Source organism: Pogoniulus pusillus, chromosome Z (assembly GCF_015220805.1).
Source record: "Pogoniulus pusillus isolate bPogPus1 chromosome Z, bPogPus1.pri, whole genome shotgun sequence".
NCBI classification, from domain to species: domain Eukaryota; kingdom Metazoa; phylum Chordata; class Aves; order Piciformes; family Lybiidae; genus Pogoniulus; species Pogoniulus pusillus.
In genome coordinates, this window is record NC_087309.1 from 92,117,125 (window position 1) to 92,144,069 (window position 26,945).

Consider the following 26,945-nt stretch of genomic DNA (forward strand, 5'->3'; position numbering starts at 1 on the left):
TCAAGTTCATGGGCCTGCTTAGGACTCCGGAAAACTTTCTAGAGATTCTAGATATGTCCCAGCTAGACACGTGCTTCCATAGCAGCTGTGCAAAATGAAGCCTGCTTCTTCCAGATAATGAGAAGCATTACTTCAACACACAATAGTTCACCTTGGCTATGGGAATGTCATTGCTACTGCTGCTTGTGCTCAGCTCTCCTGTGCTGGGATTAATAGGTCGATTGGCAGAAGTGAGACGACTCGGGCTGGATGGGCCTGTTGCCTGCACGCTTTGCAAACGTGTTTGCAGTTCTCGAACCTGCAAGAAAACATAGCATTCTGTTTATTAAATTTTTATAGTTTAAATAGTTTTTTTGAGATCTGCTTATTGTCTAGCCAAGTCTAATTGCTTCTGGCTGAAGCACAGAAGTTGTACTTTGTCCTCTGGTGGCCACAAACATTACATGCGGGAAGGAGATGAAGGGAGGTTGTTTTACAATTCCATTGTAGTATTTTATTTCAACTGTTTGCATTGTGGAAATATGCTTCAGCTTGTTTTATAGAACACATACAGTACAACTGTACTGTATGTATAGAAATGATTCTCTCTGAAAAAAATGGTGACACAAATATACCATAGTATGGTCTTGTCATATTTAAAAATCAAAGGCATTAAAATGTTAATCAGGCTTTCAAAACTACATAAAGCTACTATATATCATGTACTACACAAAGAGATACCGGAAAAGCACCCAAGCAAGTGTACAGAAACTCTCTGTATGCAAGCACTGCAAACACTACACAGTCCTCATAACACATCAGATAATAGTAGAACTGTGTGATGGTTTGGGGGTTACCCCGCCCCCCCACACTTTTGAATTTGCCCCAGCTAACTCAGACGGACCCTGGGAATATAGATGAAGCAATTTATTTACAGCTAGCAGAATTTACAAGCAGCTATTTACAATATATACAGTTATATACAATTATATACAGAAATATACAAAGGATAAACAATACAAAAGCACAACTCCCCTCCCAGAAACCTGAGTCCCCAGGACGGGCTCTCAAACCACCCCAACACCTCCCCCCCGGCCCCTCTCAACCTTACCCCAGTTCTCAGGAAGAAAAGAGGTGCAGCCAAGAGGTTAGGGAGCAAGGTTAGTGGGAGCAGGGTTAATGAGATGTGACCAGGTCTAAGGCAAAAGCAAGAGTAAGAGACAAAATGGAGAACGTTTTCTTCTTCTTCCCAGAGTTCTCAGCGTGACTGTGAGAGAAGTTGACATCAATTGTTTTCATTTCACTGCCTGTTATCTAGTTCTTCTACCAAAACATTCCAGCTTGCCTCAAACTAGCACAATCCACCCCTTGTCTACTTCGCTCAGAGTATCGCTGAGAATTATCCAATCTAACCCAAAACCAATATTTACACTAAAACAATATATACAAGTTCGGTTCACACTTCAACCAGATGTAGGTGATTCAAAAGCAGGTGATGTTGGGTTCGTGGTCACGTACTGTAGATTCTATCGTAGACTCTCTCAGTGTTGGGCGCCGATGTTACCTAGAACAGAAAACTCCTAACAGCTTGAATTAGACACTCTGAAATTAAACTCTTTCAGCTAAAGTTAAATTTCTCTCTGGAATACATTGGATTTCACCATTCTCCTGCATTACCCAGTAGGTATGACCAGGACCTTCAGCAGAAACCACCCCTCGGACAGGTTTCCCTTCGCCCGAAGGAGAAAATACCCAAACAGTTTTCCCTAACAGATTCTTCTCATGTCCAACAGGAACTTTATCACCGTCTACTGTTTGGACCAAATCTGATTGTGCAGGTCCTGCTCTGTTTACTGAACCTCTACTATTTACCAACCAGGTAGCTTCTGCTAAATGTTTGTCCCAGTTTTTCAGAGTTCCACCCCCCATGGCTTTTAGGGTGGTTTTCAGCAAACCATTGTAGCGCTCAATCTTCCCTGAAGCTGGTGCATAGTAGGGTATGTGATAGATCCATTCAATACCATGCTCTTTGGCCCAGTTTTTCACAAGATTGTTCTTGAAATGAGTACCATTGTCTGACTCAATTCTTTCTGGAGTTCCATGTCTCCACATGATCTGTCTCTCCAAACCAACAATGGTGTTACGTGCAGTAGCATGTGGAACTGGATAGGTTTCCAACCATCCAGTGCTGGCCTCTACCATCGTCAGCACATACTGCTTGCCAGAACGAGATCGAGGTAAAGTGATGTAGTCAATCTGCCAGGCTTCACCATACTTGTACTTTGACCATCTCTCTCCATACCATAAGGGCTTGATTCGCTTAGCCTGCTTAATAGCAGCACAAATGTCGCAGTCATAGATGACTTGGGCGATAGCATCCATGGACAAGTCAATTGACCTATCACGAGCCCATCGGTATGTTCCATCTCTGCCTTGATGTCCAGATGAGTCATGGGCCCACCGAGCTAAGAACAGCTCACCTCGGTGTTTCCAATCAAGGTCAATGTCAAGATCAGAGTTGGTATCAGCTTGAGCAATCTCAGCAGCTTGGTCTGCCTTCTGGTTGTGTTGATGTTCCTCAGTGGCTCTGCTCTTAGGCATGTGTGCATCTACGTGCCGCACCTTCACTGGAATTCTCTCCAGCTGTGCATCAATGTCCTGCCATAGATCAGCACACCAAATAGGCTTTCCTTTCCTCTGCCAACCATTCTTCTTCCAGTCCTTCAGCCAACCCCATAGAGCATTGGCTACCATCCACGAGTCGGTGTAGAGGTAAAGGATAGGCCAATTCTCACGTTCAGCCACATCAAGAGCAAGTTGAACAGCTTTTACCTCAGCGAACTGACTGGATTCTCCTTCGCCATCTTTCGTTTCGGTAACTCTCCTGGTTGGACTCCAAACCGCTGACTTCCATATTCGCTTGTTCCCAACAAGACGACAGGAACCATCTGTGAACAAAGCATAGTTCTTTTCCTGATCAGAGAGATCACCATAGGGAGGAGCTTCCTCAGCACGAGTTATTTTCTCCTCTGGAGGTTTGGAACAGTCTGTGCCTTCTGGCCAGTTGGTGATCACCTCCACCAGACCAGGTCGGTCAAGATTACCCATTCGTGCTCGCTGGGTTATCAAAGCCATCCATTTAGACCAGGTTGCATCTGTGGCATTATGTGGTGATGAACCTTTGCCTTTGAACATCCAGTTTAGAACTGGCAGTCTAGGAGCTAAAAGCAATTGTGACTCAGTTCCAATCACTTCAGAAGCTGCTTTCACTCCCTCATAGGCTGCTAGAATCTCTTTCTCAGTTGCAGTGTAATTTGTCTCTGAACCTCTGTAGCAACGTCCCCAGAAACCAAGTGGACGACTACATGCCTCATTTGGAGCTCTCTGCCAAAGACTCCAAGTTGGACCATTGTCACTGGCAGCCGTGTACAGAATGTTTTTAATGTCCGGACCAGATCTCACAGGTCCCAAGCCCACTGCATGGACTACTTCTCATTTGATCTGATCAAAGGCTGCTTGTTGTTCAGGTCCCCACTCGAAATTGTTTCTCTTTCGAGTCACATCATGCAGAGGTTTGACAATCTGACTGAAACCAGGAATATGTAGTCTCCAAAATCCCACCACACCAAGAAAAGAAAGTGTGTCCTTCTTACTGGTGGGAACTGCCATGGTAGAGACTTTGTTAATCACATCCTGAGGAATGTAACGGCGACCATCCTGCCACCGCACTCCCAGAAACTGAATTTCTTTGGCAGGTCCTTTGACCTTGTCCCTCTTGATGGCAAAACCTGCTTGCAGCAGAATGTCAATGATTTTGTTACCTTTCTCGAAGACTTCCTCAGCAGTTTGGCCCCACACAATGATGTCGTCGATGTACTGGATGTGCTCTGGAGCTTTACCTTTCTCCAGTGCATTGTGGATGACTGAGTGACAGATGGTTGAGCTGTGTTTCCACCCCTGAGGCAAACGATTGAACTGGTACTGGATTCCTCTCCAGGTGAATGCAAACTGAGGCCTGCACTCCTTTGCTATGGGAATAGAGAAGAAAGCATTAGCAATGTCTATGGTTGCATACCATTTAGCCTCCTTCGATTCCAGCTCGTACTGGAGTTCCAGCATGTCTGGCACAGCTGCACTCATGGGTGGTGTCACCTCGTTGAGGGCACGAAAGTCAACTCTCAGTCTCCAGTCGCCTGTAGGTTTACGCACAGGCCAGATGGGACTGTTGAAAGGTGAATGAGCTTTCTCGATGACAGCCTGACTCTCCAACTGACGAATCAGCTGATGAATGGGCAACAAAGAGTCACGGTTAGTTCTGTACTGCCTATGATGAACAGTTTGAGTTGCAATTGGCACCTCCAGGTCCTCTATGTCATGATGTCCCACAACTGCAGATTCATCAGAAAGTTCAGGTCTAATAGACAATTTCAATTTATCATCCTCAATCTCTACAGATGCTATTCCAAAAGCCCATTTATGACCCTTAGGATCTTTGAAACAACCTTGTCTCAAAAAGTCAATTCCCAAAATGCAAGGCGCATCAGGACCAGTTACAATAGTATGTGTCTTCCACTCTTTACCAGTTAAACTGATCTGAGCCTGTACCTTAGTTAACTCTTGAGATCCACCAGTGATTCCAAAGATAGAAATGGACTCTGTCCCTTTACAATTAGATGGCAATAAAGTACACTGAGCGCCTGTGTCAACTAAAGCCCTGTATTTCCGAACTCTTGAACTGCCAGGCTACCTAATGAATACATTCCAATAGATTCGGTTCTCTCCACTATACCTTTCCTCCTCCTGGCTGGAGGCAGGGCACCCCTAATGCTGAACATGGCATGTAGGGTGTACACAATGACTGGTGTTGTTGTGAGAGGAACTGCAACTGTTGGAACAATTGCAGTTGCTCTTGGGAGCTGAAGAAGTGACAGCTACTTTTCTGGCATTAATGCCTCTGTTTCTGCCACTCTGCAGATCCCTGACCCTCTTCGAAAGAGCTGAAGTAGGTTTACCATCCCATTTGTTCACGTTCTCACCGTATGTGTCACGCAGAAGTATCCACAGTGACGCACGTGATTGCTGATGTCTGGGTGGAATTTGTCTCCTCCTGGGATGGAATTGCCTTGCAGGAGGTGGGCGTCTGTTCCTGACTGCAGAAACATGCACCCATTCAGATGATGCAGGAACGGTATCCTTTACCAGATTGGTAATGTTTTTGAGATCCTCCTTCAGTTCTTTCATGGTATCTTTAATCTCTGTGGTCATAGTTTGTATGGCAGAGACTAAACCAGAATGTGACAAGCTGTCCTCTATCTGCCTGAGCTGGTCAGTGAACTCACCAACAGTGAAAGATCTTCCATTATCACTCCTTGCTAGAAACTTACTGGCCAAGATGTTAGCATAGGATGAAGGAGCAAGCTTAATCAGCTTCTTCATGAGACCTGTTCCCAACGGAATATCGTCAGGCTCATGAGTACCATGATCTCCATAAAGCACTTCCTTCACAGCAAACTCCTTCAGAAGCTTAATTCCCTGCTCAATGGTGTTCCACTTCTTGGCAGCCCATGGCAAATCATCTCGGGAAGGATATCTCATAGCCACAGCCAACAAAAGGCGTGTCCACAAGCTAACCCTACCAAGAGGACTTGCTAGGTGTTTGTCCACTCCACTCTCCTTAGTGAGTGGTCCCAGCTGCTTGGCAGACTTGTCTCCTACCTGCAAGGCATTAGCACCAATGCCACAGCATCTCACTAGCCAGCTTAAGATTGGCTCACCTGATTCCCTTGTGTATTCCTTCCTAACTTCCCTGACCTCTCTGAGTGGATCTTTGGAGCCTTGGATGTCATCTTCCACCTCCTCTTCCTGTTGTTGATCTGGTGGTACTGGGCCTAACAGAACCTTCCTCATAGCATTCCTAAACTCATTGGAACCATCCTCTCTCTTGGCAGCTAACCTCACAGCACTCCTCTGACTTGAGTATTGATGTCTCAGCACATCTACAAGGTCTCGCAGACTAACTATCTCCTCTTCCTCCTCTCCTTGCTGCTGATCACTAGAGGTCCCGTCTCTTATATCCTCCTGTGAACCACTCTTTGTCTTAGCTTTTGCCTTAGCAGGTGCCAGAAGGGCCTGAGCAGCAACAGACTTGGATGTGTCTGCTGGAGGATTTGAATCATTAGGGGTCTGACCTGAAGGGTTTGAATCATTGGGAGTCTGACTTGGAGGGTTTGAATTATTAGAGGTCTGACTTGGAGCTTGTGAGTTCAAATCTGCCTTGCTTTTAACAGGAGGATTTTGGTTCTGGTCTGCTGGCTGGGGGTTCGAATTGGCTGAGGTGGTGTCATTAGGATTTGGACTGACTGGGCTAGTGTTACCAGCATTAGTGTTATTATTTGCCTGTCCTCCTGGGATGCCTGCCAAACTCTGTGGATTGTTGTCATTTTTGCTAGGAACATTCTGATTTTGGGTACCTGCCTGTGCTCCTGGGGCTCCTGCTAAACTCTGCCCATTGTTTTTGTTTTTGTTATCATTGTTTATGTTACTGGCGGGAGCACTGGCCGTGTTCCCAGCACTTGGAGAAGGAGGGGCAGAGGCTGGCAAGGGGGAAGCCGATAACTGTGTTCCCTTGTTTTGCTGTGAAAGAGACTGCTTCTGAGACACAGAATTTTTCCTAGTTCTTACAGAAGCTGGTTTTGAATTTTTCACCAGTAATGCCAAAATTAATATGAATATCAAAATCATGAGGCAAATATTAAAAACTGTGAGAAGAAAAACAGTTTTACACGAGCATGTGCCTATGCAAACAGTTGGAATTCCTGTCTTAGGCTGAATAACTCTCATTAGAGCCATATTTAAAGCAGAATTTCCATTGATTGTCACATTATTGACCAGAGCTCCTGTAATATCCTTGGTAATATTCTCAGAGATATTAAAACCAGCATAACCAAGAATAAAATCACCCCAGCTCCAGAACATGTTTGAAAGCTTAACTTTAGCCTTCTTAAAAACTACATGAAGCAAGAAATAACCAATTTGGTCTTTGATCCAGTTGTACACAAAAAAACAGAAAACAGGCCACACAGCAATCCCCACCAAGTACAATAGCTGCTTGATTAGCTTCATCTTAATTCCCAGAGCTAATTTTCCAATCACTCAAAAATCTCTAGCCCCACGTTGGGAAAGCCAATTAAAAATGTGATAGTTTGGGGGTTACCCCGCCCCCCCACACTTTTGAATTTGCCCCAGCTAACTCAGACGGACCCTGGGAATATAGATGAAGCAATTTATTTACAGCTAGCAGAATTTACAAGCAGCTATTTACAATATATACAGTTATATACAATTATATACAGAAATATACAAAGGATAAACAATACAAAAGCACAACTCCCCTCCCAGAAACCTGAGTCCCCAGGACGGGCTCTCAAACCACCCCAACACCTCCCCCCGGCCCCTCTCAACCTTACCCCAGTTCTCAGGAAGAAAAGAGGTGCAGCCAAGAGGTTAGGGAGCAAGGTTAGTGGGAGCAGGGTTAATGAGATGTGACCAGGTCTAAGGCAAAAGCAAGAGTAAGAGACAAAATGGAGAACGTTTTCTTCTTCTTCCCAGAGTTCTCAGCATGACTGTGAGAGAAGTTGACATCAATTGTTTTCATTTCACTGCCTGTTATCTAGTTCTTCTACCAAAACATTCCAGCTTGCTTCAAACTAGCACAAACTGACATCAAAAGATTGCTCAGGATTAAAAGATGAAGCCAAACTAAAACTGAGCTAAAGGTTATAATGTTTACCTTGGAATAGTTCTTAACAGACAACGAACAAATGGTCTGCTTAACACAACAACTATTCCACATGGTAAAGTGGCAGGGCTCATTTTTTCCCTACAGAATCTCAAACAAAATAAACTGAGATGAGAGAAGGGTGATGAAATAATCTGAAGAGGAAATCTCCCTTAAACTAGAGTGTTTACTTTAATATACACATTTCTACACTAGTTTTGTTGGAACATCCCAACTACAAATTAGAACTGGCAAAATTTTAGTCCAGTAGAATAAACACTCCATTTTTGACACATTGCTATAGGATGAAATCTATCCCTGATTCCTTTTCTGTAAAACAAGGTGGGATTTTTCACTAAATACACTTACAAAAAGAACTAATTAGACAAGTTGAAATCTAAACTAAAGTTGTATTAAAGCTTAAACTTTCCTCAGCTATAGAGGCTCATCAAGTGCATGTTCAACATTTTAGCAATATCAACTTGAAGAAGCTGCAGTTAAATTGTTCTTCTCACAATGTATACACATGCCTTTGAACTGCAGCACTCAGGGAAGAGTTCAAGCTGAAACTCTTTCCAGCAATTGAAAGTGTCTTCTGATCCTCTATAGTCTGCCTGTTCTTCCCTGAAGAGGGCCCCTACTGTTCCCTTGAAACCTGAAGGTGAGGTTGCCTGCGACCTTGGTGGTAACAGAATGTGTAGGCACTTAAAAAAAAAAAAAAAAAAAAAAAAAAAAAAAGATAGCCCCTCCTCATCGTTATATGCAGCAGAACATAACAACTGCATGCTACTAACAAAAAAACCCCCTGTAGGTGGCAACAATAAGAGAACATTAAGGAATAACTGCACCTGTACCTTCCCTGTTCTGTCACAGAATAGTGCTGCAATTTTAACAAAATGAATGCAAACAAATCCATTGGTCTCTGTGTTAAACGAAAACATGACAAAGTACACAAAAACTCAAATTAAATCTTGAATGTTTAAAGTAAATTGCTGAAAAATGAGTATGTGTGCTTGTCCCAGAAATATACATCTCAACTGTAATCACATCATGAAGTTAACTTAGCAGACTGTATAAAATTCACATTCACAGCATGCACCTTCTACAGTTTTGCAGCCAAGGCCTCCCTTGTTCATATAGATGTACATAATTTCAACATGGGCACAGATGCACTAATGCAAACCTTAAGGACAGAAGTGCTTGACTGATGCAAAGAAATCATTTCAGCCTGCTGATATGTATACAACTGAAATAAATCATGTATGCATGTTTCCACTTGCAGATAGGGATTGTCAGTTCAGATAGAATTTGTACTGTGGCATTAACAGTTGGGGGGGAATGAAAAAAAAAGAGGGGAAGAAAGAAAACACCAAAATGTCATTACATCAAAATCACATTAGTATATCTTTTAACCTGTGTTGTTGCAAACTAAAGTCTTCAAATGCTCTAGTTACAGCATTGTCTAAAAGCAAACAAACAGAAAAACCACTAGGGATGTATTCTTTGTAAAATCAAATCCCTGCCTCAATGCCTGATTTAAAAATTGCTAAATACCTATTCGCAGAAGCTAGTCCTGGAACAATTCAGTTCCAAAGCAAGTAACATGCTGCATTTAATTGTAACCAGGAAACAGTATTAAAGTTGCTTAAACAGCTAAGCAGTTATTGAAACCAAAGTTTTAAATCACCTTAAATAAAGACAGTAGTACATTAAAGTTTAATTGAATCTGACAATAGGACTCACTTCAGGAATAATGCCATCAGTTCCCGGGCCAAGAAATGTGGCACTGAGTGGGAGTATCACATTCCCTACCACCCACAAGCGTCTGGGAAGATCAAAAGATATAAAGGACTATGAAAGACCATGCTGAGAGCATTGAGTAACGCGGGGGAAACACTAGGATGCAAATTTATCAGAAGCCACTTTGATGGTTAACTCCAGTAGATTTGCTAACTGTCCTGTATCTGTCCAAACAGACTCCTTACACACTGTGGGAGGAGATAACATTCCTGTAATGCACATGGGAAAGTGGCTGGGAAAGCCAGTGTGAGTTGCTTCTCCCACGGGGAAAGGACAACCCATTTGTAGGATTGGCTTTGCTTAAGGACCTGGATGTACTTGATGTGTAATGAAAAAGTATGGGGAACCTCAGTATGTGCTTCAAGGAGATTTAACACTGGGGGAAAAAAAAAATGGAATGCGAGTTGTATGTTGCAGGAAGTGATGCAGTCAGAGGGACCCAAACTGAAGGAGTTTCTCAAGAAATGAGTACAACGCTGGTTGAAACCAAGCTGGCATTGGTACCCAACACTAGAACATCCTTCTCCTGTCCCGAATAGTTAACATCTGGAGGGGCAAAAGAACATCTTTTTATTACAAGACTGGGATACTGATATAAATCTCTGTGTGTTGGGAATTGAAATTATTTAAGTACGTAGGCTAAGTTGTTAAGTGCAAGCAAGAAGGGATTCAAAGTATGAGAAACAAACTGGAGTATGGGCTGAGCTGGGGTTAATTCTCTTCAAAGCATCTCTCCAGTGCTGTGCTCCATGTGCTGAAGCTGAGTGTTGATAGCACGCCAGTGTTTTGACTACTGCTGAGTGAAGCACCCAAGCTGGGTTTTTTCAACATCTCCCTGCCCCAAGAGTACGCTGGGAGGACACAGCCGAGCCAGATGACCCAAACTGGCCAAAGGGATATTCCATGCCATATGACGTCAGCTGAGGTATAAGAATGAAGTCAAAGAAGGAAGTCTGGGGAGATTTGCCCATGATGATCTAGGGTAGGGTGTCCCTGCCCATGGCAGGGGGGTTGGAACTAGATGATTCTTGTGGTCCCTTCCAACCCTGATTGATACTACGATTCTATTCTGTTTTATGATTCTATGACGCCTGTCCGTCAGGACAACTGTTACACATACAGTCCTGCTTTCCAGGACTGAAAATCAACTGCTGATGGGAAGCAGAGAATAACACCTCTCTTTGTTTTTGCTTCTGTGGGTGGCCTTTGCTCTTTCCCTGTACTTACCACTATTACATTGCTTCTACCTTGCTACTGGCTTTTGTTACATTTTCCCCTTTCCCTTGTCCTTCTAAGAAGAGGAGTGATAGAGCAGCTTTGGTGGGTATTTGGCATCCAGCCAGGGCCAAACCACCACATAGGTTTCCTTTAGTCTATGTTTTATCACTGAGAAATGATTACTGTCCATGCTTACAAAATAAATTATTCTAAGAACAATTGTAGCAACACAAAAAATGAACAGAGCTAAGACCTTAGCCAAGCCAAGCTTTGCTCAGGAAAGTATTTATAAAAATCAGAAAGCATAGTTATTAATCTATGTAAGTTACTGCTTTAATATCATAACAGAAGCAACCAGAACTTGAAGAAAATATCTGCTTATCTGTTTCTTGATTTATTTACTGATTCAGACCTTCATTTGAGTAATTATGTACTGAATTAACTGCTGTAAGTAACTTAAGCTACTCAAAGTACTGGATGGTAATTCTAAGCAGGAAAACAGGGCAAGTTTGCCTGACCTGTAAAACTGTCGATTTCACAATTCACACATTCACCAAGTCAGACCCTCAGGACTAGGTCACCCACCCACCAGACTGCCTAGAAACAGCATAGGTAACTATTTCTGGTCACCAAAACCTCCACTGTAAATAGAGCACTATGCACCAACTCCTCAGAAAAATACTTCTCCACACTACCAGTACTTCTGCAGGAAAAATGCAGGAAGACCAAAAAACAGGAATCAAGAAAAATATATTTCAGAAGAGCCAGATTTTTCTCTGGATTGGCAAATGTATGAGTTATGAAAAGACTGGTTTGAAAACTGTGATTAAAAATTATCTGCTTTGATACTTGTACAAGTCCTAAGTGTTGTTACAAATGTAATAAAAATAATTCTAAAGATTATACTTTTAAGTATATACATTTTTAAGTAATATACATTTAAGTGGAATGAAGGTAATTGCAGTACTGCACATGAGATACAATAGGTGAGAAGAGAGTTTTAAAAGGAGAAAATAAAGAAAACACTTGTGAAATCCACAACTGAAAAAAAAAAAGAACAAAATTCTTTGGAATAGCTGGAGGAAGTCCAGAGAGTAATAGAAGTAAAGATGTGCTGGAACCCTGGCAATAGCAAGAGCAGGGGTATTGAGAAAGGCACAAGGCAAGTTATGAATACAAATATAAATCTTAAATTTATTAATAGTTGATGATTACCAATATGAACAAATTGTTTATCTGCATTTCTATTTTTTTCTTTGACTGAGGAGAACTGGAGTAGGAAATTGTGAAAAATAATACATAACTTCTCACAGGGTCCCTCTAGAACTAGACAAAAGTCATTACCGGTAGAAGAGAAAAGGACTTGACACAGTTCGGCAGTGTTGGATTTATGAAAGACTTTGTAACTGATTAACAGGCATCATGGATATGTTTCTAGAAATGCATGATGGGTTATATAAAATAATTTGGTGCAATATGTTAATTATCTGTAATAATGAATCTAAAAGACGTGTTCTTACTCTTTGCATTTTACCCATGCATGCTGACAATTGCATGATTTGTTAACATCTTAAATAAACAAACAGCTACAAGCTGATTGTTTCAGTCAACTATTTCCACATTTAAAGGACACTGTTTTTTGTCATAAACCAGTTTCAAATAAAGGACATGCCTGTGATTCTCTTGTTTCTGTCTTACTTATGACTGTTTCATCATCCAGTATCTTTGCACCCTTCAAGTAGTAACATTTTCTTTCTCTATTCATTTTTTATCGCCCTGTTATGCAAAAGATGAAAATGTACAATGAACAAGAGTGAATATATCTCTCTCATTTTCTGATTTATTCATGCATACTGCAAATCAATGATGGAGAAAATGTAAAATGTAGTACAAGCACAACAAGCTGCTCTAAGTGCTTCCCATCCTAAACCAGGACTAACATTTCAGTATGGCCTAGTAACAATTATTTTCAGCCCCTCTCATTGTGAGCATTAGAGATAGCACGGTCTGATTTCCTACAGGTTGTACGAATATAGTAAAGAAGTCTTTCCTGGTATTTTTAAGGGCTGACCCCTCACTGAATTCTCTGGAGTTTACTGAGCTTAGGCCCGCACTCAGCAGTTCAAATTACAAAATCTTTCTCCACTGCAAAGACGCCTGCTTTCAAGAAATATGTAAGAACTTAGTGTGGTGGAAACCCAGAAAAACTCCTCCACAACACTTAGCTATCACAAGCAGCACTACTTCTCTGGCAGATCTAACCTTTGATTAGGTTTCAACTCCTTGCAAGCACAAGATATTCTGAGAGAGCCCTCATGCTACAATTAAGTACCTTAGAGTGGATGCAATCTATGTTGCTGGAGTGATAACTCATTAAAGCAGCACTTTTCTGCTCTGCAGATTAATGCAGGGTTTTTTCCTCCTCTCCAGCTTTCATGGAGGTCTTAAGTTGAAGATAGCTAAAATAGAAGTTTGGTTTTGCTCTGGTAAATTCAGCCAAGTTGAGGGCAGATGCAAACTAATCCTCAGAATTAAAAGCATTTGATTAACTGAACAAATTGACATATGCCTTAAGCAGAGAACAGACTCAACAAACTTCCAGAACTAGAACCATCTTTTTAATTCAGACAGGTTTTCTGTACAGCCCCAGAAGGCCAAACACTTCCCACAGTCAACACTTCTTATACCAACAGGTTGCCTAGTACAATACTGAGGCACAGCTCCTTTGCCAGCTGGACAGTTTTCACGGTAGTGATTAAAAATCCTACAGCTTTCACTTAGCAGTTATGATGGAGTTCATAACTACATCAGTGCTGTTTATGTGATTGCTGTGGTGGGTACAAGAGATTTTCAGGGAGTCATAGATGATAGAATCAATCAGGTTGGAAGAGACCTGCAAGATCATCCAGTCCAACCTATCACCCATCTCTGTCCAATCAACTAGACCATGGCACTAAGTGCCCCATCCAGTCATTTCTTGAACACCTCCAGGAATGGCAACTCCACCACCTCCCTGGGAAGCCCATTCCAATGGCAAATCACTCTCTGATAAGAACTTCCTCCTAACATTCAGCCTATACCTCCCCCAGCACAACTTGAGACTGGGTCCCCTTGTTCTGTTGCTGCTTGCCTGGGAGAAGAGACCAACCCCCACCTGGCTACAAACTCCCTTCAGGTAGCTGTAGATGGCAATGAGGTCATGCCTGAGCCTCCTCTTCTCCAGCTAAAGAACCCCATCTCTCTCAGCTTCTCTTCACAGGGCTTGTGTTCCAGGACCCTCTTCAGCTTCGTTGCCCTTCTCTGGACACATTCCAGTATCTCAACATCTGTGCCCAGAACTGGACACAGTACTCAAGATGTGGCCTAACTAGTGATGAATACAGGGGGAAAATAACCTCCCTTGTCCTACTGGACACACTGTTCCCGATACAGGCCAGGATGTAATTGGCTCTCCTGGCTATCTGGGCATACTGCTGGCTCAGCCTACTATCTATCAGTACTCCCAGGTCTTTTTATTCCTGACTGCTTTCCAGCCACTCTGTCCCCAGCCTGTAGCATTGCTTGGGGTTGTTGTGGCCAAAGTGCAGAACCCTGCACTTGGCCTTTTAAAATCTCATTCTGCCCACCTATCCAGCCTGTCAAGGCTTTCCTATCCTCCAACAGATCCACACCTTCTCTTAGCTTGGTGTCATCTGCAAACTTACTGATGCTAGGGACTTAATCCCCTGTTCCAGATCATCAATAAAGATATTGAATAAGACCGGGCTCAATACTGACCCCTGGGGGACACCATTAGTGACTGGCTGCCAACTGGATGTGTCACCATTCACCACCACTCTCTGGGCCTGGCCCTCCCGCCAGTTCTTGACCTGTATCAGGGTGAATGTGTCCAATCCACAAGCTGCCAGCTTTGCCAGGAGCTTGTTGTGGCAGACAGTGTCAAAGGCTTTTCTGGAGTCCAGGTAGACTACATCCACAGCCTTCCCCATATTCGCCAGGTGGGTAACCTGATCATTCTTTTGTTTAAGAACATTAATACTGCCTTTTGTACTAACATTTAAGCCTGTTACTACATAGAGCATTTGTAAATAGTGTTGGCTTGATTACAACCTTACTGTTGCATAATAATGTTAATCCCATGAACTGGTACAGAAATTCCCCATCATCATAGCTGTATTATTGAATTCAAGATTATGGTCAGCTATGTATAAGTAGCTTCTAGGGAACTGATCAGCCAAGATCTAGAAAAAAATATTTTTTAATATGGCAGTATCATACAAAGGTAATGTAAATCTCTGTGTTGTGAAATCAGTTAGTACACTGCAGAAATAAATTATTATCTCATTAGCTAATGACCTGTGAGAAACAAATGCCATATGTATGTTGTTTCTTAGCTACTGTTCTAGAAAGCAGCTCAACCTGTTAACTGAGCACAGTAAATACATAATTAAATTAAATTTCCAACAAGCCTCAGCAAAACGTATTTAAAGCACTCTGCTTGATTACAGATATTGGTCTGAGGTAACAGACCTTTTGATCTGGTCAATTTCAAGATTATTCGCTTCATCCAATTTAATTTGCAAAGAACAGTAACTAAGTTTTAGTTGAATCCCCTTTCCCACTCTTCAGGGAGATAATCTGAAGTGACTTTGAGTTCAGCTGGTATACAGAAAATATTTAATAGGTCAAAGCAAACCTTTATTTTCTTGCAACTATGGATACAATGCTATATTTAAAATGCAAATATGGTTTCTCGTGCAACAATTATGTAGTGTTCCTGATTGGGTCATATGCCACAAATAAATCTCTCTGGTGGGGGCAATAGACCAGTTGTTCTGCAAGTTCAGGATGATACTGAAAACCATGTTTCAATAAAGTCCTCTATAGGTGCAAACTCAATGAAAATAACTGAACCCCTCCCCCTACAGCTGTGGTAACCTCTGACTATACAAGTGGCTTAATTTTGTTATGCTCTGTTCCAATCAACATTAATACTTTGTCTGGTGGGCAAGACACCTACCCAATCTCTCCAGAAAGAATTTCCTTACTTAAAGAAGAATAAATATTTGAACTAGCTTGCTGTAATATGAAAGACAGCTCACTCTCTCCACTGAGTAATGCAAGACTTAACCCTTTCCAGGGTCAGTGGTCCAAACACAATTGGGTTAGTAATATCCCACTGCTGTTATCACCTGACAATTGCTCTAGACACTTACATGAAACAAGTTAAACTTAATTCTGTTTCCACTACAGATACTTCCAAACTAGAGAGATACCAGTAACATATGCACCAGCCTTGCTAACAGTGTCAATAGACAGACTGACAGCTACTAAATCAGTGTGATTAACACTATCCTTTGAGTTCTAGGCCCTTCCTATACTAAGGTAATTGTGAAACATTCAGTAATGTAGCCAGTATTTGTGTGGCTCCACAAATACTTGGTTCATTGAGGATTCCAATACAGACTGACCCAGTCAAGTAGGTATCTACATGCACAAAAGTAACCAACATTTTCCTCCTTGGCTAATCCAATGCTGTGCTACTGCTGGCAGCCAAACAAAATATTTGTACTAACGGCAACTCTAGAATTAAGATTATCAAATGGGCCAGTTAGAAGTATGCTTTTTTGCTTTCCTTTGAATACAGTCCTAACAAAACAAATTTGATATTAATAGGTATCCCTGCATAGTCACACATTTCAGTATACAAATGTAACAAATACTAAATTTTAAGCTCCGTTTTCAAAGTAGCTAGCAGCCCTACTCCTTACTGATTCCTCAGAAACCCAACTCTGATGTCTGTTACACAGTTTAAAGTCTAATTTCTGGCCTAATACAGCTATGCATGGTTTATATTAATCTGTTGTTCAAGTTTTGTCCTTAAATTTGACTAGCCCATAGCTCCCATTCTTATTTGATGTCTTCATCACTTAAGGGATATCAAATTCAGATTTGTTTTCCCCAAGTGAAGAGAACAATGGGTTGCCCAGGAGGTGGTGGAGTCACTATCCCTGGAGGTGTTCAGGAAAAGACTGGATGAGGCATTTAGTGCCATGGTATAGTTGACTGGATAGGGCTGGGGGATGGGTTGGAATGGATGATCTTGGGGGTCTCTTCCAACCTAGTTGATTCTATGAAAATTCTATGAAATTCTAAGTCACTTCTCCAATTAAGCTGCACATTTCCCCTAGAATCTTCTACATCTATTTTTCTCCCCTCTTCACATCCCCCCCCCCCCCCGCATTTAGAACTCATTGTAGGCTTTCCAACCTCTACTGGAAACAATTTATCTGGTATACTGAAAGATTAAATTTTCAACCATACATGAATGGCTCAGACATCCTAATCCCTGAGGGCACAAATAGCAATTCTTCCTTCTTTTCTATCTTTTAACTGATGAGATCCTGTCAGTATGAATTCTTGTTACCAATCTTCTAAGCACCTTAACTCAAATTCCTGACTTCTCAGAATATAAATATTTTCCCCCTGTTTGATAATGAACTATACCATCAGTATCTCCATTTGTGAAAGCACATTTCACAAGCACACACTTTCCTATTCTCTGCCTGCTTGCCATACCCCATCCTGCCTCACACACCCCACCACACCCCGCTATCCTGAAGTAATTCCCCATGTGCATAAATGCTGCTTCTATAGCTCAAGAGGTAGTATTACCTCTGTTTAAAAACAAGTGTCACTATAAAAGCAGTATAAAGACCTAAAGACTGAAATAGACTTCTGATATATAATCAAACCAGATTTCACAAAGGAAAAGAAGAAGTGGTCTTATTTTATACAACAGTAGAGTACACATTTTCTACCTCACACTTATTTTTTTCTTTTTTACACTACTAAGGGAAGTTTAAGTTGTCAGTCAAACTGAACACAAATCTGAAACTGCCTGTTTTAAAACCAGATTTATTTCTAGTTTAGCCAAAACACTGCAGATTTACCAGGGACAAAGTCAATAAATTTTAAAAGTAATAGAAATTGAAGTGACATTCTCTTGGATCTTTCAACTTTTTTGTGAACAAATTTCTTTTTTTTTTTCACTTTTGATTTATGCAAAGCACAAGACCTTTTTCTGGTCTTTCAGCATCATAAAATAAAGATAGCAGGACAAAGCTGGGACTACACATTTTAAAATTCTGAGAATTATTAACCACTGACATGAGTTCTGCTCTTTTTTATTCTTCTTAATTACAAATTGAATACATACAAAACTCAAAAATAGTACTTGTTGTTTACAGGGAAAAAAGCCTCACCAGAAAATTCACTAGATGAGCACCTGCTTTCTCTATAGAGAAACTACATATGCTTCTTTGGAGATGAGTATCAGGGTTTCTGTTAACAAATGGTTTCTGGTGTTAGACTGTACACCCTGGTTTTTCAACACACACTGTTTTTCAATTATAGAATCAGTTTTGTCCTAGTTCTGTAATCTGTATAGCTCAGTTCTAAAACTAAAAAGCCCTAAAGCCAGTACAGAAAGTGATTAAAGGGAATCTTGTCCTGGTGACAAAATTATACAGGCTGTGAGGAACAAGAAGCCATCAGCTATGCAGCAGACTTACCCTTCTACGTAGTCTGTCCCTTTCTTCACGAATAGCATTCATGGTGGCCTTGGTCCTGTTCAGCTCCTCCTCCTTGCTACACAGCATGGCTGTAAGGCTCTCATTCTCTTCCCGCAACCCAGCTAGCTCTTTTTCCCATCGACATCTCTCTTCAGATAGATTTGGATAAAGGTCATGTCCCAGTACACCCTCAATCTCTTCTACAGTCTGCAAAAATATAGTCAACAAAATCCAGAAAGAAGCAAAGATAATTGAACAAGACTAACACACAGGGGACAGAAATGTATAACAAGCAACTAATTTTATAGCACAGAATCACAGAATGTTAGAGGTTGGAATGATCCCAGTGAGTTTTTGAAAGTCTACATAGAAGGAGACTCCACAACTTCTCTGGGCAGCCTGTTCCAGTGCTCTATCACACTCACTGTAAAGAAAGTTCTACTCATGTTGGGAAGAAACCTTTTACATTCAAATTTGTATCCATTGTTCCCTATCTTACTGCTGTGCACCACTGAAAAGGGATTGGACTCCTCCACTTGACACCCTCCCCTCAGATCACATCGATCAGATCTCTTCTCAGCCTTCTCTCCTCAAGACCAAACAGCCCCAGGTCTTTCAGTCTCTCTTCATAGGGGACATGATCGAGTTCCCCAATCATCCTTGCAGCTCTCTGTTGGAATCTCTCCAGCAGGTCCCTGTCTCTCTTGAATTGGGGAGCCCAAAACTGGATGCAGTAGTCCAGGTGTGGTCTCACCAGGGCAGACTAAAGTGGGAGAAGAACCTCCCTAGATCTGCTGGGCTCACTTCGTGATGAACCCTAGGATACCACTGGCCCTTTTGGCCACGAGGGCACATTGCTCACTCATGGAGAACTTGCTGTTCACTAGGACTCCAAGGTCTTCTCCATGGAGCTGCTCTCCAGCAGGGCATCCCCTAACTTCTACTGGTGCCTGCTCTTATGCTTCCCCACATGCAGGACCCTGCATTTGTCCTTATTGAACTTCATGATGTTTGCCTTCACCCAGCTCTCCAGATTTTGTTGCATAGCAGCACAGCCTAATAGGGTGTTGGCCACTCCTCCCAGTTTTGTATCATCAGCAAACTTGCTGAGGATACATCTTATACAAGTCATTATTAAATATACTGAACAAAACTGGACCCAGTACTAATTTCTGGGGAACACCACTCACCATAAGCTTCCAAGATGACTCTGTGCCACTGATGACAACCCTCTAAACTCTGTTGTCAAGCCACTTTTCAAACTGGCTTGACAATCATCTATGCCACATCTCCTGAGCTTTTCTATGAGGATGTTACATGAGACAGCATCAGAAACCTTACTGATGCCAAGGTATATGACATTCACTGCTCTTCGTCTACTCACTTAGTCATGGTTTCATAGAAGGCTATCAGATTAGTTATATATACTTACATATATACACCCAGCTGCACAACCCTGTTAGTTTGGTTCTTTTGTTTGATAAGTAACATTAAAACAAAATTACTGCTTGTTTTGATAGTTTGACTGTGAACCAAAAAAAAAGGGTATATCTGGGACATATCATGTCACTCAGGATTCCCCAGACCAGTCCACCAGGTAAAACTAAACTATACAAACACTTCATCAGCAAGGAATACTGTCATGCCTATACTTACCTCCAGGCTGGTCATTCAATATGCTGAAATTGCCTAACACTCAATGTGACAGGTTAACTCAGGACAGTTCTCATTCAACAACATATTGTATGCTGTGCTAAGTTTTATAGGTATGGAAGACCTTTGCATCAAACAAAACCTCTCCAAAGGTTGCTTATAAGCTTTTGATTTTCTCAGAAAGCAGCCTACATTAAAATGGTAGGAAGAAACATGGAAAATAAATTAATATATTATGTTAACTAGCAACCTAAAAAGTTTCATTCTGCTGGAGAATCCAAGAAAACCTATACATTTAAGTTTTTATGGCACATAAATAATTAGTGTACTAAGGTTAAAAACAGTCTACTTAACTGTTTTATTCAAAAGGACTTAATTTTTATATAAAATAAAAAATTACAAGCTGAAATTTATGTCCTTGAGAGGGGTTAAAAGAACCAAATAAAAGTACAACTGAAAATGAAAAATCAAGTTGAAAGTACAACTACACTTTTTTCTCCCAGAAACTTCCCACTGTTTTCAGCACTCTTTGACAGTGAGATATCAGTGAAATTTTACTCTTTTTCCATTGTAATGAAAAGTTGGTTATTTGTTGTTTTCAATAAATTAACCTTAAAGAATAAATCTTGACTACTGCAAGACTCTTTAGTGAGTAGGAAAAACACACTCATAAAAAGAAAAAATAAAATTTCAACAACTAGATCAAGATGCCTCTGTGGAAGAAGCAGGGAAAAAATCTTTTCAGTTAGGTTCAGCTTATCTTTTAAAATTGTATTTCATGTGTCTTTTCAGAAGAACTCCAATACGTTTAAAGTCACAAATGTAAAATTCCATTGCAATCCACACCATAATTTTGCTTGCCTATTTGGTATTAGGTTTAAATTAGTTTTCTAAAAGAGCAATATCTTGCAACCTGTTTGCAGTTCTTCCTTGCACTAGTTTTCATTTGAGCCTATACATTTCTCAAACTATGACAACATACATTATTTCAAGTTCCGAATAAGCATTGGGCAGTTGTGCTTACTCTTTGTGATGTGAAGAAGAGCTCTGTAATGGCAAGACTATTTTGTCTTGATGATGCCAGTTTTGTTTTAAACAGTGTGTCTTCTTTCCCTTTTTCTCATAAAACTCATCTCCTGTTTCATGCAGTTTCCCTACTGTTTCCTCACCTCTTTAACACCAAGTTCTGCTGCTTCTTCCTTCCTCCCTATTTCCTGTGCTCCTAGTGTTACTATTTTTCCAACCACTCCTCTTCCCAAGCATCTACACTACTGGCAGTGGCAAGTCTGGAGCGTCTTTGAAGGATGGAGAACATACTATGCATGTCCTTTCTGAAGCAGTATTTCCATTGGCAACTGCCAGTACACAGATGGACTTCTGGTCTGACCCAGTGCAGCTGTTTTCACATTCTAAATGGTTCCAGTTTTAAAATATTTACATAATTTTCCAATCCACAGAATTTTTTCATCTCATCTCACTTCAGAGACCACCGTGGACCTTGCATAGATCCATTTCTACTTTCTTCAATCTCATTCTTGGTGAACACTGTCTTCTGAGAATACCTAACCCAACAAATGTATATAATACTAGGTAAAATTCAAACTACTGATCCTAATCCTCCAAGACACTCAAACTGCTTTAAGACCATTTCCAAGAGAAGCACAAGTCAGTTTCTGTCTCTCTCAAATATACACACATTCTCCAAACTACTACTCGATATTAATTTCTTTATAGGCCATTGTAGTCCTCAGGCACCACCAGAGACAGAAGGCACATTTTGCAGTAGTATGCCAAAGGGCTGTCTAAGCTGTCCCCACTTCAAGAGCCAACTGTCAATATAGCTACTCTTACATTAATGAGTCACTGTCACCCTTCCATCTGACACAAAAAAACTTGCTCATCTCTTTCCCTGTATAGAGTTGGCTTGCTTTCAGGTTCTGAATTGTCATCCCTTCACTTCATGTGCTACCAGATGTCCCTCTACTATTTCTGTTACATGCACAATAAAAACAACACATACATTTTACTTGAATTACTTATTCCTGTTTCTGGCTTTATTAATTGAATTAATATACCACACACACATTTTGTGTAAGAAACCAAAATCACAATCTATGCATAGCTTATGACATTTTATTTCAGAATTTTAGCATGTACTACATACTGTGTTTTCAGTTACCAGGCAAATGCTAGCTGTGTGACCATGGACAGTGATACATTTTTTTTCTGGATAATCTTCAGAAAGTAAATTAACTGTTGAGTATCCCTGTCTCTCCTATCTCTGAAGTGTAAGACAAATACATTTCTGATTTAAGATCAAAATCCTCCTAGTAGCTTCTCTGGCATCTTGGACAATTTAGTGTAAATCAGGTGTATTACTACCTACTCAACACAAACTGGGACCTGGAGTTGATTTCTGTGAAGTACTTTGACACTTTCAGAAGTGCTAATGTTACAGAATGTGATCAGGTGTCTCAGGCAATGTACAGGCTGCATTAAAAATCTACTGTAGACGTTACCTTAATGGCTAAATCACAATGTTCACTGGCAGTAGCGAGTTGTTCAATATGTCTGTCCACTTCTGCTACTGATAAGCTGCAGCTGCTTTTCTTTCTTCCGCAGACAACATTCTCCAAACCTGTTAGCACTCTCTGCAGTTCTGAGTTCAAGTCACTACAGTTATCTAAAGGAAAGCAAATCAAAGCAGATACAGCAACAGTCAGTGAGTCAGTGAGAAAAAACAAACTCGCCCAAGAAGTGCCTGTTGCAGAATGGCAACAACTGATACTGTTCAAGGAATGTCCTTTCAAACTGCCACTTTTCATCACCAACTGATAGGCGTAAATATCATAACCACATGAACTGAAATAGAGAGTCATCTCCAATCTGACAAATAACTCTTCTACTTACTCTAAGTGTTCAATCTTTCTTTTTTTTCAAACTCTCTTTTCTGAAGGACAGCATTTTAAGACACTGCACATTCACATACTATTCTACTTAAGGTTTGTTTTTAGTGGGTTTTTTTCGTTTGTTTGTTTTGTTTTGTTTTTAATTTAGGACCTGTTATCCTGATTTTTCTACCCTCAAATTTTTTTCTCTGTAAATTAAACATTTTTATTGCCTGGTACACTCACTGACATTACAACTTAATGTTTTTTCAGAGGAATTTTTGCAGTTGTACTTTAGGTGTCTGATTACAGTCATGATGTTTACAGAAATGATCTCTACCAACTATCTTAGAGCCTTATGGCCATTCCTTTTTCAAATGCAACTTGAGATTATTCAGAGGTCGTAACAGTACACCTTGCTCTTTATTATGTTCTGTACTACAACCATGTCAGCAGCACATAGAGTAGTAATAGACAATAATTTTGTTTTCTGTCCTTAGGCAGTGCCTTGGTCATTGCCACCAGCATCCTCCATTTCTGTGACAACAAACAGGTCTCAGTACCTTGCTAACTCACTTCATAAATTAGTTTTGGTTTTCCCTTAAGCACACATCTGATGATAGACAGTGGCAATCCTTAAGGGAGACACCTGGTAGAATTAATCCTTGTGATGCCTCTTGGATGTGATAGATAGCATTTCTGGCTTACTAGTTAAAAGTTTGCACTAACTGCCCAATTGTACAACACACTATGAGACAGTGCACCAGCAGTTATGATACCTTACTGTAAGCAGTAGTAGGCATCTATTGTGCTAGTTCGAAGCAGGCTAGAATGTTTTGGTGACAAGAACTAGATTACAGGCTGTGAAAGGAAAACAATGGTGATATCTACTTCCCTCACAGGCTTACTGAGATGTATAAAAACATAAGTCAAAACATAGATAAGACACTTGGAATCACTCTCACTCGGGCTGCTGGCTGAGCTGAATCTCTCTAACCTCACCTTCCATTTTGGACTAATCGACTTTGCTTCCTACCCTCCTGGCTGAACCTCTATTCTTCCTTGGGACTGGGGTAAGTTTGAGAGGGGTAGGGGGCAGGTGAAGGGGTGGTTGAGAGCCCCTCCTGGGGACTCAGGTTTCTGGGAGGGGAGTTGTGTTTCTATATTACCTTTTCTCATGTATATTTCTATATATAACTGTATATACTGTAACTATCTGCTTGTATATTGTGCTAGCTGTAAATATAAGCTTAATTCATATTTCCAGAGCCAGCTGAGTCTAGTCTGGGTGATTTCTAAAGTGTAGAGGGGCTAGGAACACCTAAACCATCACGCATATTCACTGGTTCCTGACTAGCAGCCACCCACCTGTTGCAATACCACCAAAAAGTCTTCATAACAACACTGAGGAGCAACATATGCCACACATGACACTTAATTGTAAAAAACTTCTGTTTTGTTTGCTTGAATTTATTTGTTTCCATAACATTTTCCATAACAGACATTATGTCCCTTTGAATAACCGTCACAAGACCTTATATGGCAAGCTCTGCTCCTACAGAAATATGTTCCTCAGAAAATAAGATGTTATAATAACGAGAATGACAGAAAACCAGTAGAACCCAACCACCAGCTCAGTAAGACGTACTGGAAGGCATTCACAGTTTGAAGGTTTTGGTGGTTTATTGCCTGAAGAAAAACAGGGAAAAAAAACAGGAATCTATAGACCTAACACTCTTATTTTGTGTGTTGCTGTATTTAATTTTATTGGCATTTTTCCTATTGCTAGCAGAACTTAAATAAGTAACTTACTGTTAATATACACAAGCTCTGCTTAATCTCCACCCCACAAAAAACCAAACTCAAAGCTCTAACTCCAAAATAAACACTGAAAAGTAAATTAATTTGACTTTTTTTTTTTTTCTGAAAAGAAAAATAAAAAAGGGTAGGAGCAGGAAATCCTCATATTAGAATCTGTTCATCTAGGAACTTAAGATTAAGCATTACTTTCTGAAGGTTAAAATATTTATTTTTAAGAATATATTCCTCTACTAAAATATCTTGACTCCGTAGCATATTTTATTAAGAGTACTTTTAATTCCATATGTCAACAACTTTATGATGATTATTATTGAGAATGTTCATAACATTGTTAATATCGCTCTATTGATGTTCCTAGAAATTGAAGATACTGAAATAACCATCAAATAATAGCTTAGTATTTAAGGATTGCTAGTTCTACAATAGAGTTCAAGATTGCTATTTCAATTGCTTTCTACAAAACCGCTTCTGTACAGTATCACCCACAGAAGCTCACCAGTACTCTGCTAATTTACCTAGGGAAGACATTGAAGATCAGGTATTTGACTTTAAATACAAATTAAGTGAAACAGGATTCTAAAGAGAATTCTGGAAATCAGTTATAGTGAGGATTACATCAGACCTCTGCTAGTCTACAGCTCTGTGCTCAGCAATAGTGCGCAAACACTTAAAACACTCATGTTTATACTGCAAACTTTGCAGAGCAGTTATTCCATACTTGGAGGTCCTTCAAATGATCAGTAATTGTGCTTGGATGACAAAACAGATGAAATATTTGAGGAAACTTGCTTCCCTTTAAGATAAGTTACAGTCTGCCTGTGCTTGTGTCACACTTATTGTTGTTGAAATCTATTTAGTAAGCTATCCCTATTCCACACTCTAAAAATGCTATTTAAAGAGAAGAGAAAAAAAAAAAAGGGGCAGCCAAAGTCCTCTATAATCAGACTGTAAAAGAACTGGACAGGAAATCCCACTTCCTGTGCTTTTCTCATCGACTATTACACAGCATGCAATTATTTTCTAAGGTTAAACTTTACAGGCATATGTAAGGTACATAAACAGCTTTCTTTTCCCTTGTCTTTCTCAGAAGTCCTGAACAATCATTGCATTTTAGATTCCTCAGCTATTCTACATCAAGGCATAGAGGTTACTTAACATGTAAATTCATAGTTATGGAAAAGTTCAGCATCATGTCTACTAAGAAAAATAACTCACCCACATCCGCAGTGACCATGGTGGAATGATTCTCCTGTACTGAAACAGAAGTCCGGTCCATGCTGCGCGAGTCTTCATTAACCTCACGTTGGCTTTGGCTGAGCTCTGACTGCAGCTCTGAACACTCATCCTCCTCTCTGGAAGAGAGAGAGAGAGTAAAGGTAGAAATAAAATCCTCTGAGGAAATATGTCTCTCCCATGATGCTTATTTCAAAATGGTAAACTGAAAAACAGAATATAATCCACACAAGTGTGCTTTCTCCAGCTAGTAGAGAGGGTTTTATACCCTCTGCTGCAAAACAGCTATGCGATGCCTGTAACACTACTTGCAGCAGCCAGTGCCTGGTTTCGATGCTTTTATTCTGAAGTTCATTATTACTCCAGGCCACTACACAAGAAAACAATGGATGGAACTGAGTGCAAGCAAGTATGTATAGAAGAAGGACATACACTGCTTTGCAATAACTCCCCAACTGACAATTCTTAATCAACACAAGTGGCTTCAGATCCTAAACTGGATTAGCAATAACTTTGGGTCTCTTTCTTAGTTCAAGGATGCCAACAACTTGTGTGCAAAACCAGTGTCCAAATGACATACATGCATGTGTGTATTGCAAGACTCTTAGGGACAGATACGTTTTTCATTTTCTCTTCTCAGAAGGAAGAAAATGGGTGAGTAAAGTGCTAAATTGCTGGAGTTAGTCAAAAATAAAAAGCCTCAATTACTCAGGTTTTAACTTATATGTTAAGCTGGTCTTACTAAAATAATTGGGGTCACAGAATACCTTAGCTAAAACTAAAGAGATTTAAAATTTAAAGCTCTCTCCTCCTATCTCCACATGAAGAGCTCAAAGCACTGGGAAAGAAGGTAAGTAAATGAATATTAGCTTTGTTTAAGAACATCCATAAAAATTTTCTTTTGATCCACTTGCTGATTCAGCTTAGAATATTTTTTACTTGCACAGTAACTGTTTTAATATTAGAGTATGTGTTTCAAATATGACAAAAGCAGCATCTTAT

General features: G+C 40.4%; 1 protein-coding gene across 8 annotated transcripts in view; it reads right to left on the reverse strand.

The window, feature by feature from the left end:
• MCC (MCC regulator of WNT signaling pathway) overlaps positions 1 to 26,945 on the reverse strand; it is a 161,848-nt gene that overhangs the window by 35,003 nt on the left and 99,900 nt on the right. For all 8 annotated transcript variants that reach the window (XM_064140136.1, XM_064140139.1, XM_064140138.1 and 5 more), the window contains 4 exons: positions 25,926 to 26,062; positions 22,521 to 22,684; positions 18,349 to 18,555; positions 152 to 298 (listed from right to left, as the gene is read on the reverse strand). In XM_064140136.1, the coding sequence (XP_063996206.1) occupies positions 152 to 298; positions 18,349 to 18,555; positions 22,521 to 22,684; positions 25,926 to 26,062 (655 nt within the window). The remainder of the gene's footprint in view (positions 1 to 151; positions 299 to 18,348; positions 18,556 to 22,520; positions 22,685 to 25,925; positions 26,063 to 26,945) is intronic.